Below are 19,801 nucleotides of genomic sequence, written 5' to 3'. Positions count from 1 at the left end.
TTGTTGATTTATAGATAATAGAATATCTACGAGTATAGACGATAGTATAATAGTAATAATCTATTATATGCAAATGTGGTGAAACGAAACGTAGGCGATCCTAAGAACAAAAGTACTAACATACATTTTCAACCATCCACCTTAATCGACCGACATAAAATAAGTATTGTAACATAAATTCAAATAAATCTCTTTTCTTCTGGAAAACTTCGAGATAATGATTTCGTTAAAGTCCAGTTACTCCGAGTGAGACTTGGGCCATAGACATTCGTCAAATCGTATTAAGATATTTGTGAACAAATCTATTAATACCGTATTGACGTATTTCATGTTTTATTAGAGACATTGTATTCGAACCTGTGCATACAACGGCTTGTGGTGCCAGACCGCCTATAGTCATATCGCAGTGATGGCAATGGGCAACTGACGTTAAAGCGCGCAACTGCAAATGGTGGCCTCGCACTATGAACTGAAATGAAAAACAATATTGTTACTTAAAAGCGGCTTTGATCATAGTCATCATAAGTCTTAGGTCCGTATTCTAGATGAAAAAATTAAAGAAAGAAAAAAAGAAAATCTATGCAGCTGTTACCCAATTTTTTTGGTATGTAGTTTGCATATTTAACAGCGCTCAAGACGTCTAAATCTATTAAACCCGCTTTACATATGTTGATCTATATAACAGCTAATATATATGTATAATTCAATATAATAAACAAAAAACTTAATGTGTCATGTATTTTATTTTTTTAATATTCTCGTACACGATTAGACTATACAATAAACAAAATACAATATTTTTTAACGGATTATAGACATGTATTATTATATTTAAACTAAAATTATCAAACACCTGGGATCCAATAATATCCAAATTAAAATCTCAAAATAAACAACCCGCGAAAATGGAGGACACCGTGAGCAATTTCTGCAAAAACCCTACATCTTTTAGTCGATACCAACTCCGGGGAAATAAATACAGATAACAAAACATTTTCTGCAGCTGTAATACTTTTTGACATTTAACACCTTTGTCTTCAGTCACCGTGACCACGCACGCTGTAAAGCACGCGAAACGCCGGTTTAAATTTAAAATTATGTACAAATAATTATAAGTTTAAAAATACAATATTTTCGCCCTATCATATTTGTGATCAAAATTGTTGACCGATAAATGTGTGTTAAAAGAAATTAGCCAATATAACATTAGACAATGTAATTACGATACTCACAGGCTGTGGATGCTGTTTCGCTAGCTGCTTTAGTCGCTGCTTGTACAGTTTATCTCGTTGTAAGAAGGAGGGACGCGAGCCACCCACTGCAGCCGCAACAGATGCCGGCCTGACAAACATACAATAGTTATGTTACCGTGTTGTAATACTTTGTCTATTTACGTAATAAATAATAAAGCTACCAACTCCTCATTTTGGCATGACTCTATCACACACTATTCACATATTCATACATTTACGCATACTTATTTATTTATTTAAGAGATTAACGACCGCCTTATACTCGATAAATAAAGTAATATTATTTCCAGTCCAGATTTTCACAAATTTAGATAAATGTCAAAATTCGATGTGTAGAATTCAAATATATTTTACAAAAATGTTTTTTTACCTTCGTACGGTTAAAAATGGAGAAATGGATTTAAATCTCAAGTAGTATAGAAAGCTATTAGTCTTCTATTTTATAAAAAAATGTTTTTTACATGCACCATGTACCTACCCCCGAATAATTGTAACCCCACAACACAGGGGCTCGCTAGCGTGGGGACTAGCGATAGATGAATTTTGTGACAACCATATGAACAAAGTTTTTATTCATGACGGAACCCACGAACGCGTTCGATATACAAGGTATAAAGAGACATTATATTTACATTTTTGACTATTTCCTGAGTTGTCGACTACTAAAATAATAAATAAATAGTCTAACTTGTATTGTTATCTACTAACTACCTATTACTATCATCAGAAATGCAGGCATACATTTGCAAGTGTCTTCAATTATATTTAAATTTAAAAAGCGAAACGATGTAATTAATACATTTCTTATTTAAACTCCAAAGTATTAGTTATAGGTGGTATTGATTACATTAGAAACGAAAGGACATAGGCTCATTTTACCCAATTGTTACGCACATAAATACTAGAACTCAAAGTTAATTTAAAAAAAATTAAATGAACGCAAAAAGGATTTATTTATGTAATTCCCAAATAGTTACAGAAGAAATAAGGAATACATATCTAATATTCATCTTACTTATTCTTCTTTTTGTGTTTGGGTGATTGCCACCATCGCTTCCTAATTTCTCTCGCATTCACTTCACTTATTTCGACGTTAACCATATTTACTACACTTTTCGACACACATTAAATTCATACACCGAGAATAATCACTCAACTATATCGTTTTAGAACCAGAACAATTATATAACTAGAAAACATAAGGCGAATTAATATTACTTCAAGCGTCATTAATCCCCGAGTTATTTTACAGGAAAACAATCGAAATTACATTTTCCTTCTATCAAGTATGAATCGGTTGAAGTCACAGTCATTTCAGTTTGACATTTAAATTACGAAACGTTCGATGCTGCAAATTTTGAATCAACCCGCTTTTTGCGTAATTATAAAGTTCTTACCCGCAGGACATATTTGAAAAATATTAATATTAACATTAGTGTACCCTGCCTCGTTATACGATATACGTTCGTTGATTATCAGTTTTAAAACATTTCTGTACACTGTTGCTACTAGATTAAAGTACGTCTTTCGACGTAGTCACGCCTCGACCGACTAATTTCAAATCAATCATTTGCTTTGTCAAAATTAAGATTTAGTCAGAAAAATTGATTATTACACGCTTAAATATCGTTGCAATTTTTATCAATTTTAATATAAATTTCCGATAAGAACACACCTTTGAGTACTAACTATTTTTATTGATATAGTATTTTAGTCGAAGCGGTATTTGAGGTAGGCCAGACAGTTTAAATTTGACTTAAATTGAACTTGATTATATTCATAGATCTAATTTCGAAATTTTCTTTTTAACTATTCTTTAATAATATTAAGTGAGGCAAAAGTAAAAAGGAATGGTGACACTTTTTGAATCGAAAATCAACGAGTCAACATTAATGATAAGAAACAACTAACCTTCGAAAATATTTGTTTTAGTGTGGAAAGGTATTCTAGCTTACATGTGCGGTGGAAATTAAAAAAAAATTCAATGAATTCAGAACGTTTATAATTGTTATTGACTACAATTGACTACAAAGCACTGTTAGCCTAGTTTTCAACATGCAACAATCCCAAAGGTCGTGAGTTCGTTCCCCGCCTGTGCACTACTGAACTTTTCATATTAGAGCGTTTAGCATTTGTATGGTGAATGTAAACATCGTAAGGAAACTGTCATTCACAAAAGGCTGATTTATACCTTACAACAATGGTCTAGGTCTGCTTTTAGACACAAAAGTCAAGTTAAGACAGACCTAGAAGGTTGTAGCGACACAGGTCATCTTAATAATTATGTTTAATTTATTGTGTACTAGCGACCCGCCCCGGCTTCGCACGGGTGCAATACTGATACTAAATACACTACAGAAAATCTGTGAACGTTGTATATAAAAATGTGGGTTATCTATAAGAGATAGACATATACCATCACGGACTTTTCTGTAGACCTTTTCAATGTGTACAATACTTAGTACATTATTTTGATAAAACTCGTAGGGTTCAGCCTGCGTTTGCAATATAAGCGGAAAAAATGTAATTATTTACGACATCACATAAGAAACCTCAAAAATAACAGTACTTCTCCACTATTTAATGGATGTTATTATAAATATAAACCTTTCTCTTGAAGCACTCTATCTATTAAATAAAACCGCATGAAAATCCGTTGCGTAGTTTCAAAGATTTAAGCATACAAAGGGACATAGGGACAGAGAAAGCGACTTTGTTTTATACTATGTAGTGATAATATAATAAATAAAAATAAAATCTATGAAATTATTATCGATTGGATTATTGATCTATCAATATTGACAAACGAAATAAACTACTAGTATGACCGGTTTTGAAAAACTTAAGTGACAATGGCAGCTGATAATAACGCTCCTTGCTTCGACATATTCCCATTAGATCCCTCATTTTATGTAATACACCTATAACCTATAACCTAACCTAACGTAACCAAAACCAATCGTACAATTAAAAAAGTATTATTAAATTATAGACAATTTTAATAGGGTTTCTTTCATTCTAAAGTAATTCATGCTTAAAGCAAAATTAATAAATTTTCTAAATAAAATAAAATCTACTAAAAAAAAACAAATAAGACATGCTTTTTAGTATTTGACATAGACATAACATTTATTACTAACAAACCACACACAGAAACACACAAAATAACAATAATTCATAAAAAAAAATTTTAAGGAACAAGGTACGTTTTAAGTGTGTAATGCGTGTGTGGTGTGGTTGTAATTGACCCTGGCTGAGCATTAGCCAGCCACCATATATATTCTATATTTGCTATAGAATATAAATAGATTAAAAATAATAATTTTCTTTAATGTAGAAGTTGTCTATGTTTTATTATGTAATTATATCCCTCTAATGTTTTCAATATATTATGGTAAATAATAATTAAATATCATGATTATATGGTATTTATAATGGATTTTCTAATGGTACAAAGACACAAAATTTTCCTACTAACCTGCAATGCAAACACAGCGCTGCGGCAACCAACGCAGCGAGCACTGTTGCGTGCGCGTCCGTGGACGTATTCCCGCAGGGGCCGGCGGCGCCACCTTGCGACACGGCGCGGAGGCGGCTACACATTATACGCTCTACCACCACTACCTCCTATACAAAAAAAAAATGTGAGTCCTCACGGGACGACTGGCAGATGTGAAACATCGACATTATTACGTAAAAGTAATATGCAGAAAAGAACAGATTGTGATAGAAACTAAATATGTCATAATGATAAAATAGAATATTATGATTTTTTTTCCAGATAACGATGACAATTTATTAAATAAACAATTATTTTCATTAATGGCCTGTTTCACAATATCCGGATAAGTTCCAAATAAGCTATTTATTACTTATTGGTAGGATAAACAGTATTTTTGCGTTTCACGACTGTCAGATAGCGCGAAATTTCTTCGAAACTTTTATCTTCCGGATAATTTATGTGTTGCATAGCTATTTGGTACTTTATCCATACATTGTGAAAGAGGCCCTAAATACAAAAATTTACTACTGCATATAAATTGTATATATATACAATCATATAGCGTGGCGACGCGTCGCCACGGCATGCGTCGCCACGCCAGAAATCGGATTTACGTGCGGCTATAGATGTTTCACATCAAAAACTCATTTACCTTATGTATACATTTAAAAAACATACATCTCTTATAGGGAGTAATATAACCGGAAGCCCTGTGGTTTCGATACAGAAATGTGTCTGAGATTTATCTCAGAAGAGATGAGACATTTATGCTTTGGCGTGAAATTATTTCTGAATTATTATAATCAATATTTATTTTTATAGACAGTAAAAATTTGTAATTGAATAATTTCATACAGTATATTTAAACGGAATGTTATGTTATGTTATTCAAGGATTGATTGTTTAGTATGTACCTTGCAAATGTTAGCGATAAGCATTTCACGTTAAATTACGACTAGAATATTATTTTCATTGGTGTTTATTTAGCAAACTCAATTTAGGTCTGAAGCTTTCATAATAAGTCAGAGATAAGTAATAATAATATCTCATCAAATTAAGAAATATTGCCCAAAATGTTTTTGTAAATATTCCGCAACGTATATATTCTTTGACTATACACAGACAGAAAGAGTATACAAAATGTTTAGGTGTTTGCGCTATACTGATTATTAACCCATTTATAAAAGTTTTTCAGTGTGTTTTAGATACTGTTGGATATATGAATCCAAAAATTTCTTGGAAAGTAAAAGTTATAACGAGATAATTAATATTACATTATATGTATATTTCGTCTTAAGTACAGGCCATGTTTCATCCAAATAGGTTCTGTAGATTTTGATATACGTGCACACAGTTTTTTCAGATACTTACCTAAATAATAAGTAATTTTTTTAACCAATTTTATTTTTAAATAAAAGTCTTCCTGCCTCTATTTAAAAATAAAATCATCTGCCGTTGTGGTGATGCGCCCTAACAATCACAATAATACAAGGCTCGCATGTGCTTTGCCATCCTTTTCTTTAAGCTCTTTTATTAAAAAATATTGTGGGAAATCTCACCTGCGTCTTATCAACATCACACATCTGCAACGTGTCATCATCTGGGCCGTAGAGCGTCGCAAGTCCAAGTTGTCGTTTCAGTTGAAATTCGCTCAACTGCCGCGACAATTCATCCTTGGCTTGTCTCCGCGCTTTACGGAAGACGTTTCTCAGAATCTCCTCTTTCTCGAATTCTGCGGAAAATAATGATATATATAATAGGTAAATCCTTTACAATTTAGAGCATACTGTATGTACAGAAATCACGAAATATTTCGAAAGGACAAACGTATATTGACAGACCAACCGACGATAATGGTAGTGGCGTCGAAAATAAAAAGAAACCCATTATGAACTGGTAGTGGTACGTAAAATGGGAGATCAATACAAAAAATAGGTAGACGGGATAAAGGTACAGACAAACAAAGGCTATTAAAAAGGCTAAAATATTGAAGCCATAAAATACCGTTCTTATGATTTAAAAAATTGAAACACTCACCGTTTACTAATACATGTTCTATTTCATTAGCCATGTTCTCATCTACGCCATTCAGATGTAAGACCTGTGTAAAAAATAAAATTGTTTCGGGTTGAGTAGAATTTCTAATAAATTGTAGGCATCAGTCATACTCTGATTTTTAATTACGTAGAATTCTGACAGCTATCATTTTTTGACATGTCAGAGATTACACACTTTTTTGGCCGGACACATTTTTCGACTTCAATACGAGTCTGAAACTCTTGACTCTACATGCATTTCATTTGTGATTTTATTTAGTAAGATTTATAGTGTTTTAATTCTTTATAGCTATTATTTTTAGATTTTTGTTTGTTTTTTGTTTTGACACTTTATTGTATTCACTTAATTTCGCTGGTCGTGTCCACATGTTCAAGGGACGGCACCGCTTTTTTTTATATTTTCGTATGTAAGTTGATGTTGACATGTGTTTGTCCTAATTTTGTGGTCTAAATAAAAAAATAAAAAAAAAAAAAACAGCGAGTCATACTTAATTTCCCCCCCCCCATCCTAAATCCGTTACGTACTACTTGAACGCTTCCTAAGCCATTTTAATGAGATTTCAATAAGAACCTACCGCATTAGGCATGAGGAAAACCGAGTGTATTTCATATGCCCATCGTCGAAGCGTAGCAGCCGGTACACCTCCTGCCGCTCGATACGCGTCCGTCAGAACTAGCACCAGACTTGCGCATGGGCATCTGTAATAACACAATACTGTAGACATACACATAGCATTTATTACTAACAAAAGACACACAGAGAAACACACAAATAAAAAAGAATGAGATAATTTTTTTTTTTTTAAAGAACCAGGTATGTGTTCAGTGTGTAATGCGCGTGTGTTTTGGTTGTAAATGTCTAGCAGACTTTGAGTTTCATATTAAACCATCGAATCAAAATAAATATAGCTTGTACTACGTAATCAGAATTACATCAAGCTCATGTCATATGCTTACACGATCTCCGAAGTTTTTATGGTCTTCTCGAAATTTTTCCACTTGTCTCTCATCCTCCCAAGTTTCTTATGGGCTCCCAGGTTTTACGTCGGTAAACATAATTTTAAGTTAAAAATAAATAAAAGATTTCTTACCGTCTCTCACCCAACAGCCAATTGATAAGTACAGCCATTCTCGCTTTCGAATCTCGTACGGTCCGCAAATTAGAAAATAATCCCGCGTACGTCGTGTTCTCCTGGAATTAAAAATGGTAAATGTAATCATTAAATAAAATATGCTAGGGCGTAGGACATATTGTATAATGATAAATCTTTCTAATGGTAGTACTGGTAGTTCTTATTAGAAAGATCTTAGTATTTCTTATATATACAATTCTCGTGTCGCGGTATTTGTGGTTAAACTCCTCCGAAACGGCTTGACCTATCCTCATGAAATTTGTGTGCATATTGGGTATGTCTGAGAATTGGACAACATCTATTTTTCATAAACCATTTTAAAATATAATATAAGAATGTACAAACACGAACAAAATAATAAAGATTTTCAAGTCAGTTAAAAACAATATCATAACAAAGCAAGCAAGTGTTTCTTCTTTAAATTTTTGAATCCGAGTTCCACTTTTTGGACTTGTGATAAAGTAATTTGTTTCTAAACCTAAATATTATTCTGAATGAATTTTTTATAGTTTTCTTTGTAAACTTATAGAAATTACACTTACAGATGTCGGGGCGTCGTCTTCTTCCATTGATATTATAGCTCTTTGTGGATCTGAACAGGGCTGAAAATATAAAGAATAATTTATATTTATATTGATTCTAGATGCCCCTTGGAACCCGTTGTCAAGGCTTTTATTTGTGCAAGACCCTGGGACAAGATTATTATTATTCATAGTTGTAAAAAATTTAAATCATAAGATAGATTTTAAATAAACACAATTTAATGAAACATCCAAAATATAAAAGCTTACAAATTTTGACAGTTGAAAAATAATTATTTTACTACCTGCGTGGAATGCGGGTAGGGCGGAGGAGGAGTGCCGGGTGGCGGAGTGCCACGGGACCACGCCTCTTTTTCAGCTGCACCACTCGCTGCAAAATCAATGAAATTCAAATTACTAATCTAACACGTAGACTTACTTTAAATTGTTCATTATTATTTATTTCAGCTTGAGTGAGACTCTAGTCTCACCTTGAGATCGTAGGTTCATACCCCAGCTGTGCACCAATGGCCTTCGCTTTGCGCTTTCTATGTGCGCATTTAACACTTGCTCGTACGGTGAAGGAAAACATCGTAACGAAACCGGAATGCCTTAAAAAGTCAACGCAGTGCGTCAGGCCTCTGCCTCGTACGCTCGTACGTATAAGCGTCTATACGCTCATCACCAAATCATTTATTAGAAAAAAAATATCAATAAAAATAGATAAAAAAACTTTTTAAGTTAAACGGTTTTATGTTAAACATACATTGCAATGTTTAAGATTAATGTACTAAAAACCAAAAAATAATAAAATAGATACAGTCGTGGGAATTATAAACATATGCATAGACTAGATTGATAAAACCTACGTTATCCGCTATTTTGTAGCGGCTGCCATCTTGGATTTAAATTTTTTTTAATAGTATATTGTATTCTGCTTGTTGAGCCCTTTCATTTGATACCCATATTGATGGGATTAATAAAACATAAATTATCCGCCATTTTGTAGCGGCCATCTTGAATTTATAATAATAATGAATAAACATATAAGTGTATTGTCACCAAAATCCAAAGTGTATACAAAATTTCAGATTATTCGGTTGACAGGAAGAGGGTGAAATTTGAATTACTAAATTTCACCCAAGAAAAAAGAATTAAACAAACGGGGTGAGCTAAATAAAACCGTTTAAAAACCGATCTGATTCCAAGGCCAAGAAAGTTAAAAGTAATTGTTGCGCCAGAATTAAGGTGCCTGCCATGCACCTACTCGACACACTTTAGTGAACTTTTTAGTTTCGTGTATTGTAATACCATCTTTATTACTTTGTTACAAGGTGTAAATGCATATAATTATAATATGAGATATATGTCTATGACAGTCATAACTTACTTCTAGGTAACTCGTGGTCTAGATGTTCTGGTGAAGATTGACTCCTTACATGCATTACCGGTACGCTGTTTCGGTTGTCATTCTGAAAAAAAAAACATACATATAACACAAATAAATCCAATTCATTAAAAAGTCTAAAATGAACACTGAGATTAAAAGTTATTAACTAATTGTAGTGGATTAATTAAAATTTCAAAAAAGGGTGTTAGCTAAAGCCAAACAAAGCACTAAACAAACTATAGAAGCTTAGCAGATAGAGCTGAAATGAAAAATAATGGAAGCTATTTGAGATTTTGCTATATATCGATTTTATTTACTATAAGCCTCAATTTGTTAATTAACATTTAGTCATCATAACCGGCACTTGAAAACAAGATATATGATAACTATAATATAAGGCTTATAATAAACTTTTCAATAAGTATTTGATTTTCTTGTATACATCCTTAACAGGATCAACATAGTTTGTAGGAAGTTATTAAGACGATTTCTATCGATTCTTATCTATTGCACTTAATGCTAAAACACTAAAATAGAAAACCTTCTAAAACATACCTTAAAACCTGATACGCTAAATCAGATGTAACATTTATATAACAAATTAATAACCAATTATCACAATCATTTGAAAATGTGTAAACCCGCAAAATTAATTCTTAAATACCTTTCCAAAAAATGTATGAATGTATTTTTAGATCGTCCAAACTTACCAAGAGCGGTGGCGGCGGCAAATTGACCAGGGGATAGCTCATCTGTAGCGCGATGGAGTTAGGCTGAGGTCCATCTAACTCGCCGTCCAGGGAATGTGAAGACCGCCGGAACTCCTCACGAAGGACTGACGGGTTGTACTTGTAATAGGCCGGCTTTGGCATGGCCAATGGGTTCGCTGGTGAAATAAGGTATGCTTGGTTGATAGACATTTTTTTAAATATTTATTCTAGTACTTTTAGCAATCAATATTTCAGCTGCCATAATGACATATAGCGACAAAACCATTTCCCATAGACTAACTAACAAAATGCATTGGAAACAAAATTTAATTTCATTGAATAACCCAAAAAATGACCAAATACAAAATTAGGTAATATCTTCAACCAAGCATACCTTGCTTCATACCATCAGCAGAGGTAGTAACAGGCGGTGTCAGAGGACTCCTCTTCGGCCGTTCTATCGACCTGGGTGGTAGTGGAGGCGGTGAACTATCCAGACAAGTGGTAGGCACCATTGGCACTGTATTATTATGTCTCTTCTTGCCATCATCCGAGTTCTGTCTATGTAAGGGCGGTTGGTTCTCCTGCTGGAACTTATTCTGTCTCGCCTGTCTTAGGTTCCTGAGACTCTGCCCGGTTAGATTGCTGAGCGATCTCGGTAAACCGCTTAGAAAACCGGTATTCGGGGTCGGTTTGTCGTTCGTGTCTTTCGAACGGGCGAGCCGCGGCGTAGACGGTGCGACCACGTCCGGCTACAAAGTTAGTTTATTTTGTGATGCGTGCGTTGGCTTTGAAATTATTAGTGATTCCTATACCTATTAGCCGTTTTGTAACAATTTCAAAACCTTGTAGTTTAGCAAAAAAAATAAAAAACTGCATCTAGCCCGCCTCAGTATGAACGTGTTATCAAATACATTTGTTTCACATGTCTGTTTCTATAATTGAAATTAATAAAATGTCGACTATATTTGATTGTATATGATCACTTTACAGATTTTAATCAAAGTACATAATTTAATACGCACCTTTTTATATATAAGTAGGAGCAATTATATTTGAGGCACTGCCCTTGTCAAAGTTTTTAAAGCAACATAAAAAAATTATTTACGTAAAAGATGCACAGAATCAGACATATAAACAAACGCGAGGTTATTGACCCCGTTACCATGTTATCAATGTTAAGTTTACCACAAGTTAAGTTTAAAAAATTCTAGTATGGTTTGAGCGAAAAAAAATGCGTGGCTGCAAATAAAATACTGCTATGTGTACATTGACATACTGAAATTCTGGAAGGAAAGTGTTGTTTAGACTATAATAATTATTAATTATTGACTTTTCAATACCCGTTTAGTATGATTAATTTTATAGTATAAGTCAAAAAATCATTAAATTATCGTATAAAGTCTTAAACAGTCTAAACTACCTTTCTCCTAACAATCGTGACTATCACAATAACAACATAGCGCTCTATAGCTATCTCTTTCTAATTTAATGCAATATGTAAAAAGAGCGAGATAACACTACCTGTCCGGCCATAATGCTGTCGATTTTGTGCTGTAATTGCGAGCATCGCTGCTCGGCGGATTCTAACTCTGCTTGTTTGCGGACGTCGGGTACTTTTAGGAGCTCATCTGAAACAAACAAATCAAATATATAGTCTTAAGTAACCATCAATCACATTGGTTTCGCTAAACTTTATGATTGGTTATTGTAGAATTAACTGCTTAAGTCAATAGACGTAATTAATCAAACATTATATTTAGAAATTAAAAAAATACTCACTTCTTAAATCCCTAATATATTTAAGCTCCTTCTCTAACATAAGCTGCACTGTTTCAGCCTTTTGTTTCTCAATCTGCCGCTGCTTTTCCGGCTAAAACATATATAGATTTGTTATAATTAATTCCTGGTATGTTAGATAACATTACCCATTTTTTCAAAGAAATATTGTATAAAACTTTTCAAGTAAAGTTTTAGGACTACATGAAAAAGTGTTTGTTGTTTAAACTTTACACACTTTTAGAATAAAAAAAGAGTGTGTGTACTTATATATATCGATTTCCATGCCACCTAAACCTAACTTTACGATGTCGAATTTAGATGTTGGTGTGCGCGCGCATTGTAAAAATTCACTTTCATCATTTTTCTCCATCGCGCCAAAAGAGGTATAACTTCAAAAATATAAACTAAATAACCTCGTACAAATAAGCATCAAGCCTATGATAGATTTTATATAACTTATTTTGTTATTGCAGATAAATTCATTTAAGCTATAAAAATTTCTTTGGGGACAGATATATTTATGTATGATAACAAACGAAAGGGCAACCGAAAATTTTGTTTTAAAAATAACTGATATTCTGATTGACCAACAGATGACGCGTCAATCAGGTTCTTTACAATAAATACTTTAACATATTTGATGTTCAAAGTTGAGTCATTATAATGACGCAATGGTGAGGTCGAACGACAATTTATAGTAGATTTGTCAAATTCCTCAAGGCTTTTTAGGAAACTATGAACTTTAAATTTATATTGAATATTGATGTCATGCGACCTTGTTGCTGACACCTGAATAAATACATAGTGCGTTGCAACAACTTATTCTCAGTAATTTCATGCATTTATAGTAAGACTAGTTTAAACACTACATTATAATAAAATATGAAACGAAAGAGTTTGCATTTGTTTTTCCTACAAAAGATCACGGTAACCATGGTAACAAACAAGGTAATGATGGACGAATCTATAACTAAAGGGATGATTTGTCCCTTTATATCAAGACAAAAACAGCATTTGATGACAAATATACAATTCCCTATTTAAAATAGTTAATTAAGTTTTGTTATATGAATAAGGATAGGAATTATCAACCCCGCCGGTATAGAAAAAAAACTATAAAGAAACTTTTGTATTAACCTTTCTATATATTTTATTATTTTTTTATATAACGTTTTTACTTACATTAACTGGCACTGGCGCAGTTATGGGCCTTTTATGTCTTGAACTCTGCTGCACTGTTAAGACAACCATAGTCGGGTTCTCTGTAATCATTGTAAAATAAAATTAATTTACGGCAAGAAAAATGTAAAGTTTATATTAGTAAAGTAAGAAATGGCAGCACGATTCCCCTTTCATCCAGCCATCGTACGTATTTATAAATAATATTATCAACCTTAAGCATACAACCAGGCGTTGCGTAGAAATAAAATATTTGCATTGTTCAATAAATAGTAATATAGCGATACATTATTGCTAAGAAATCGATAGGCTGGCATGCACAGCCATCAGAAAAAATAATAAAAAGTAATCTTTTGTGTTATAAAAATTAAAGTCATTTGTTCCGTGTCTGAATCTTAAAAAATTATAAAATTCTACTATGAAGATGGTAGATTATGGCTTGACAGCAACATTACAGGTTTCACCATATTTTATGGTTGCGGGTTGGCGTGCTGAGTTCAACCGAGAAATGGATGTTCCATTAAGGACGACTTCCCCGCAGGGGAAGCCCTACAACGATAGTGACTGAACAAATTATTAAACAAGTTGAAAACTTTGTCTTGGCGGTCGTGTTAATGTTTGTTTCATATCAGAAGAAATAAACAATCATTTCGGTAAAAAAAAGTATCAGCGCCTTGGGTGGCCATGCTCTCTGACGCACAGAAACAAACGAGACTACAAATGTCACTAAGCTGACTTGGAAGAGACAGCCATCTTCACCTCCGCAGAAATTTTTAGCGCCTAGAGAGCCTAGCGTTGGTAATGATGGATTATCTTAATCATGGAGCCATTATTATGGAGAAATTGGGATGGCCGCCATTCAAGAAACTGGCTCAAATAGTCGAAGCATCCTTTAGGTTCATCGGACCTGGCAATTATTATTGAATACTTCTAATACAAATGATACTTTTTCAATACAAGATAGATACATATTAGTAACGAGGACAGAGGGTAAAATTAAAAACGACAGCGCTAACTATAGCCACCATGGCGCAAAGCTACCTCGGATTTAATGAGAGAGAACTGTGATTGGGCTAATATAGCTTATAGCTAATATAGCGAAAGGTCACGTTGGACTGATCAGATCAAGTCTGCCGTAGGAGGTTCACTCAAGAAATGCCGCAGGATGACCTCTAACAGGCAACGCACTTGCAAGCCCTCTGGCATTGAGTGTCCATGGTCGGCGGTATCACTTAACATCAGGTGAGCCTCCTACCCGTTTGTCCCCTGTTCTATAAAAAAACGATGGCAAAATGTCGTGAAGCGCATCACATCTGCCGCTTACCGCTCTGTCAAGAGTGTACCCGAAAAAAAGAAGTCGTGTAACCAACAAGCAATGATAATAATTAAGCACTACAAACCGAAGATACTTTACCAAACAACCACAAAACATATATTTTTTTATTTCATTGTCATTGTTTTTTAGTATATCTCAGAGCACCGGACAACTATATCAGCAAAGATTAAAATAATAAACAATTACCCTTTATCATGTGTACGACTTCCTGGTGCGTGTGATGCAAAACGGGCACACAGTCCACACGTAGTATGCGATCGCCGGCTCGAAGCCCCGCCCGCCACGCAGGACCGTGCTCCTTTACCGATTGAACGTACACCGGATTGTCACCTGTAACGCAACGATACGATTAAAACAACCTTTTTTACAATTTTTTTTTACAGAAAAATATAATCTAAATCATGGTATATTTATAGCAGTCTTGTCAGGAGCCCTCAACAGGTTTTTATTAAAAGTTATTAGAAATTAATTTAATGTCACCATACACCATGAAAGAGATTGCATGGTGTATGGTGATATTTAATATAAAACGTTTTCATACATATTTATAAGTTATTCAAATTTGTATATATTATAGATTTCCTTCATCTGAATTATCATAGTTTTCCGCGTGTTTTCTAGGTATAAACCTATTAATAATTTACTTGCTATTATAAAATTATAAAATATCCTTCGTCAAGTCGTAAAAACATCGGTTACCCATGATTACAGTCAATGTCAAATTATCTATTAATTATTTAACGTTACGAACAACGAACAGTATTATAAGATTAGTAGTTAGAGTAGATAGCAACATGTAAAATTCATTTAATATAAACCCCATAAATTAGTTATCCCAATAGAAAATCTGTAGAATAAACCCACTGGCGACCTTTTTAACCGTGTCGACCCAATTCTTACCGGACAGTTCATTAATCTAACGTGTACGATTAACATTTGACGATGCATAAATTTCAATTCAGAAAACTATGAACTTTCTCAAATGCTTACAAAATATTAGTACAGCATACATCCCCATCAATGCGTAAAATAAGGCACCAAACATATTTGTAACTGCATATTTGATAAATTTTAGATACATACAACATTGAAGCTATAAACATATATAAATAAATATTTTACAACCACCTTTGAAAAGCCGGTAAGTACATGTTTCTTCAACACAAATAAATTAGAGTAGTTTGTGGTAAGTTCGCTAGTTGGGTTGTAAAGCTATGTCAAAATTCAAAATCATTTATTTATGTAGGTAAAAAATGTATCTAATTTTACAGTTCTCAAATCAAGGGCGTAGAACGGAAGAGAATAACTGGCAATTAACTCTCCACCACTCTTTTTAATCGCCAATTTTTTGTTTGCTACAACGTTTGTAAGCAGCTGCAACTATTACACCATGATCAACATGACATCTTATGTAATTAATAATAATAAATTAAAATAAAGATTTGACCTCTATCAGATGAGGCATAGAGAAATAGGAACACGCCAATCAGCTAGTATTCAATTAAAATACTTACCGGAAACTTTCATGCCGTACCCATGCTCGTCCCTCACCACGGTGACGGTGAGCAGGTCTTCACCAGTCGGCGAGACCGCTCCAACCGTCCCGCCGAACATCACCTGCAAACAACCAAAAATCATTTATAACCAAAATCTTCTTCTTCAACATCTTCTAGTCTCCCTGTCAACTCATCAACAGACAGAAAATTGTATAGCCATAGCGTAAAGGATGATAAGTAACAATAAAACCCACAACATTTGACACCTCCCCCAAATTTAGTTACTTCACCACATATTCTATTTACCACGCAATTACAAAGACGAAAACCCTATGTAAACAGGAAACGCGAGAAAACAAAATGCTATCGCATTACACCTAGCCACTATAATAGCTCCTATTCCACAGGGAATAGGTTCTGGTATCGAGCGCGTTATTTGCAGACGTGGTCATATACGTCTAGTTAAAAATAAATTCTTATAAATCGGACGGTTCATGAATCTAGTGATGCGTCCATTGAAGTTCAAATTACTACTTCATTCATCGTTGCGTAGACGAAACATCAGTGTGAAAAGAGATTATTGAGTTACACTAGATTCGTTTAAAGTGTCGAAACTTTAAAAAGTTTAACAGTATTGTCTCAATCGGTATTACAAGATTGATAAGTTATATGCGATAAAAGAATAGATATTTGAGAAATTTTAAATTATGTGTCTAAATACGTTATGTGAAATAATAATCAACTTCGGAGAATTAAATGTTTATTTCTTTTTATTAGTAGAATCTACTAAAGCCAGTGTAATTTTTTAACACAAAAACTAACAATCAAACTGTCGATGGGCGATACATAGCTTTGCACAAAATAAATACATACATCAAATAATTTTAGAAATGTCCTTTAGATATAATTTTCAATGAGATAATATCATAGCTACCATAATAATAAGTAACATATTTGATATATAAATAACATCTTGATTGAAACTAATAAATGTAAGCCAAAATAAGCAGCCTATAATTTAAATGTGGCCGTCACTTGTCAATATTGTCAAAGTAAATTTGAGTGAGCGTAGCTGAGACGGTCAAGAACTGAGCCGTTTAGAGTTATTTTGGAATTCAATTTTTTTTTCATTGAGTTTCATCAGCATTCCGTTCTACCAACCCGATATAATAAAAGATTGGGGCACTAAACTATTAATTTTTGGATGAAAATACATATATTCTGTTATTCCTGACTGTGACGCTTTCAGGTCCAGGAAACAGTGTTATAATGTTATTAAGTATAATATGTACGGAAATATACTTAATTTAATAAAAAAGAATCACTGAATAATATTTAAATCTTCATTTTAAAATTACTTTCTACAAAATGTAATTTCACATTCCAACAGGTACTTATAGCGTGATACATATATATATATATATATATATATATTAAACATATAATATGATATTTAAAGAAACACTACATGTACATTAAGTATTTTCATTTTAACTTTTATTGATTTAGAAAGTAGCTGATTTACATAACCGCAGGATATTTTATTAATTGAATTTTAATATAATTAAGGTTATTACATCATTAATGTATGATAACAATTTTATATATTACTAAGTTATATGCCCCGTGCGGTAGAATTGTTGTCAAATACTCAAAACTCGTGTCAAAAGATTGTCACGATTATTTTCGTAGTGCTATATAATTTTAACAGTCATACATCAGTGATAAATTACTCCACGACACAGCTAAAGAATTTCCAGTATGTTATCAACGTCGCCGTGACAAATAATATACGATCAACTTTATATTATTACTTAGTATTTTATTAACACCTTGAAATTAAAGAAACGTGTTAACGATATCAAAACATGTATGTTTACTGTCAATTAAAATGTAACTATTAGTACATTTTTGTATTAGTCTCGGCACGTAACTTGGCCAATTTGTGCGGAGTGGAGAAAAGTTCATGCATCTACTTAAAGTAGAAAATACTCTAAAATACAAATGTGCACATGTCATTGTTGTTAATAGCTTTAGGCGAAATCTAGGTACATCTTTGCGTAGGATACTGAATAAACCACATTCAGGTTTTCTGAATTCGGGAGAAACGTTCAACGCAAATTTTTAAATATGTAAACCGACAAATAAAATAGTAATATGATAATTCTGTCATTATCATATAATGTACTTTATTTGTCGGATCTACTAAAGCCAACTATTAATCCTTGTGTATTGTGTGTTGCGATGCTTTGAACTTAAAAAACTAACAAACAAACACTCAGCAATACTTTGTTCAGAAGGAACCAAATACATCGATAAATCGTTTTAGGGTTGTCGTTTAATAATTTTTTTTTTATGATTTATATAACTACTTAGATTAGTGTTTATTTTATACTATTTAGATATTCGAAAACTAAAATTATTAAGTATTTCTGTCAAAACATCTAGACTTCTTGCATAGGAATATATTTAAAAAATATAATTTATTAAGAGTATGCCTAGAGCACAGACAATTTTTTTGTTGGCGTCTTACCAGAGACACGCGCGCCTGGCGCAACGACAACTTAATGACATAATGTCTAAAATATTAGCATTCCAAAACTGAGTTGATATAAGTCATGCGGTGATATCACCTTTATCAAAATCAATAGGGAGTTAATCTTCAGTATTATTTATAAAAATTTAAACAGCCACATTTGTTCAATTCCAAAATATCATCAGCTATTATGTTTACCTATTATTAAATTAAATATATCGTGTTTATAATTATTAAGTTAAACAAAATATGAACTTAAAAAAATCGACATCGCATTGAAAAAACCTCATTATCGAAGGCAATAAGTGGCCTACATACCAGGCAATATTAAAAAAAACTGGTGTCAGACAACGGTACAATAAATTTCGCGCGATGCACGATGCCATGCAAATTTTCACAAGAGCAATCTCAATCATCATGTGTTTGGGCATTTTCAGCATTGTTATGTTATATTATAAGTCTCGTATAAATGTCATTTTAAGATACAAATATTAAATGTATCTTAAGTGAAAATTTAAAAGGTCAAAAATGGAACCATGGTGTCATCATGATACAATAATTAATTATAGCTTATATAATTGTGGTGTTTCTGTTTTTATAATTATATGAAAAACCTACATAGTCTAAACTTTTTTTTAAAAATTCTAGACTAAAATAGTGGTCGGTGGACAGTAGATCAACATGGGTATAGCTAAGTCGACAAAATTAAGGACGACCTGCTGCCGTTGAAAGCCAGAAATTGGCAGGTGGCGGCACAGGACAGAGATGGCTGGAAGATTCTTATTCTGAAGAAACACTTTTTGGGCACACCCAGAGGAGTGAGTGTATAAGACAATCGTTACATACGTAAACACCCAACATGTTTAAAGCTGTTTCGTTAATAGCATTATTTGTATGCGCCATTCG

The 19,801-nt window shown here is 33.0% G+C and overlaps 1 protein-coding gene across 3 annotated transcripts in view; it reads right to left on the bottom strand.

Moving 5' to 3' along the window:
• Nucleotides 1-19,801, bottom strand: part of LOC111001504 (rho guanine nucleotide exchange factor 11) — a 114,179-nt gene that overhangs the window by 75,676 nt on the left and 18,702 nt on the right. For 2 of the 3 annotated variants that reach the window (XM_045631408.1, XM_045631409.1), the window contains exons 2-18: nt 16,378-16,480; nt 15,050-15,193; nt 13,531-13,610; nt 12,349-12,439; nt 12,091-12,197; nt 10,961-11,318; nt 10,567-10,742; nt 9,857-9,938; nt 8,772-8,857; nt 8,488-8,547; nt 7,904-8,004; nt 7,388-7,511; nt 6,793-6,856; nt 6,315-6,487; nt 4,732-4,880; nt 1,233-1,341; nt 358-469 (exon numbers count right to left, since the gene is read on the bottom strand). In XM_045631408.1, the coding sequence (XP_045487364.1) occupies nt 358-469; nt 1,233-1,341; nt 4,732-4,880; nt 6,315-6,487; nt 6,793-6,856; nt 7,388-7,511; nt 7,904-8,004; nt 8,488-8,547; nt 8,772-8,857; nt 9,857-9,938; nt 10,567-10,742; nt 10,961-11,318; nt 12,091-12,197; nt 12,349-12,439; nt 13,531-13,610; nt 15,050-15,193; nt 16,378-16,477 (2,116 nt within the window). In that variant the 5' untranslated portion in view covers nt 16,478-16,480. The remainder of the gene's footprint in view (nt 1-357; nt 470-1,232; nt 1,342-4,731; nt 4,881-6,314; nt 6,488-6,792; nt 6,857-7,387; nt 7,512-7,903; nt 8,005-8,487; nt 8,548-8,771; nt 8,858-9,856; nt 9,939-10,566; nt 10,743-10,960; nt 11,319-12,090; nt 12,198-12,348; nt 12,440-13,530; nt 13,611-15,049; nt 15,194-16,377; nt 16,481-19,801) is intronic. The other variant, XM_045631410.1, reaches the window with a different exon arrangement.

Source organism: Pieris rapae, chromosome 15 (assembly GCF_905147795.1).
Source record: "Pieris rapae chromosome 15, ilPieRapa1.1, whole genome shotgun sequence".
Classification (NCBI taxonomy): domain Eukaryota; kingdom Metazoa; phylum Arthropoda; class Insecta; order Lepidoptera; family Pieridae; genus Pieris; species Pieris rapae.
This window is presented reverse-complemented; position numbering and strand designations above follow the sequence as displayed.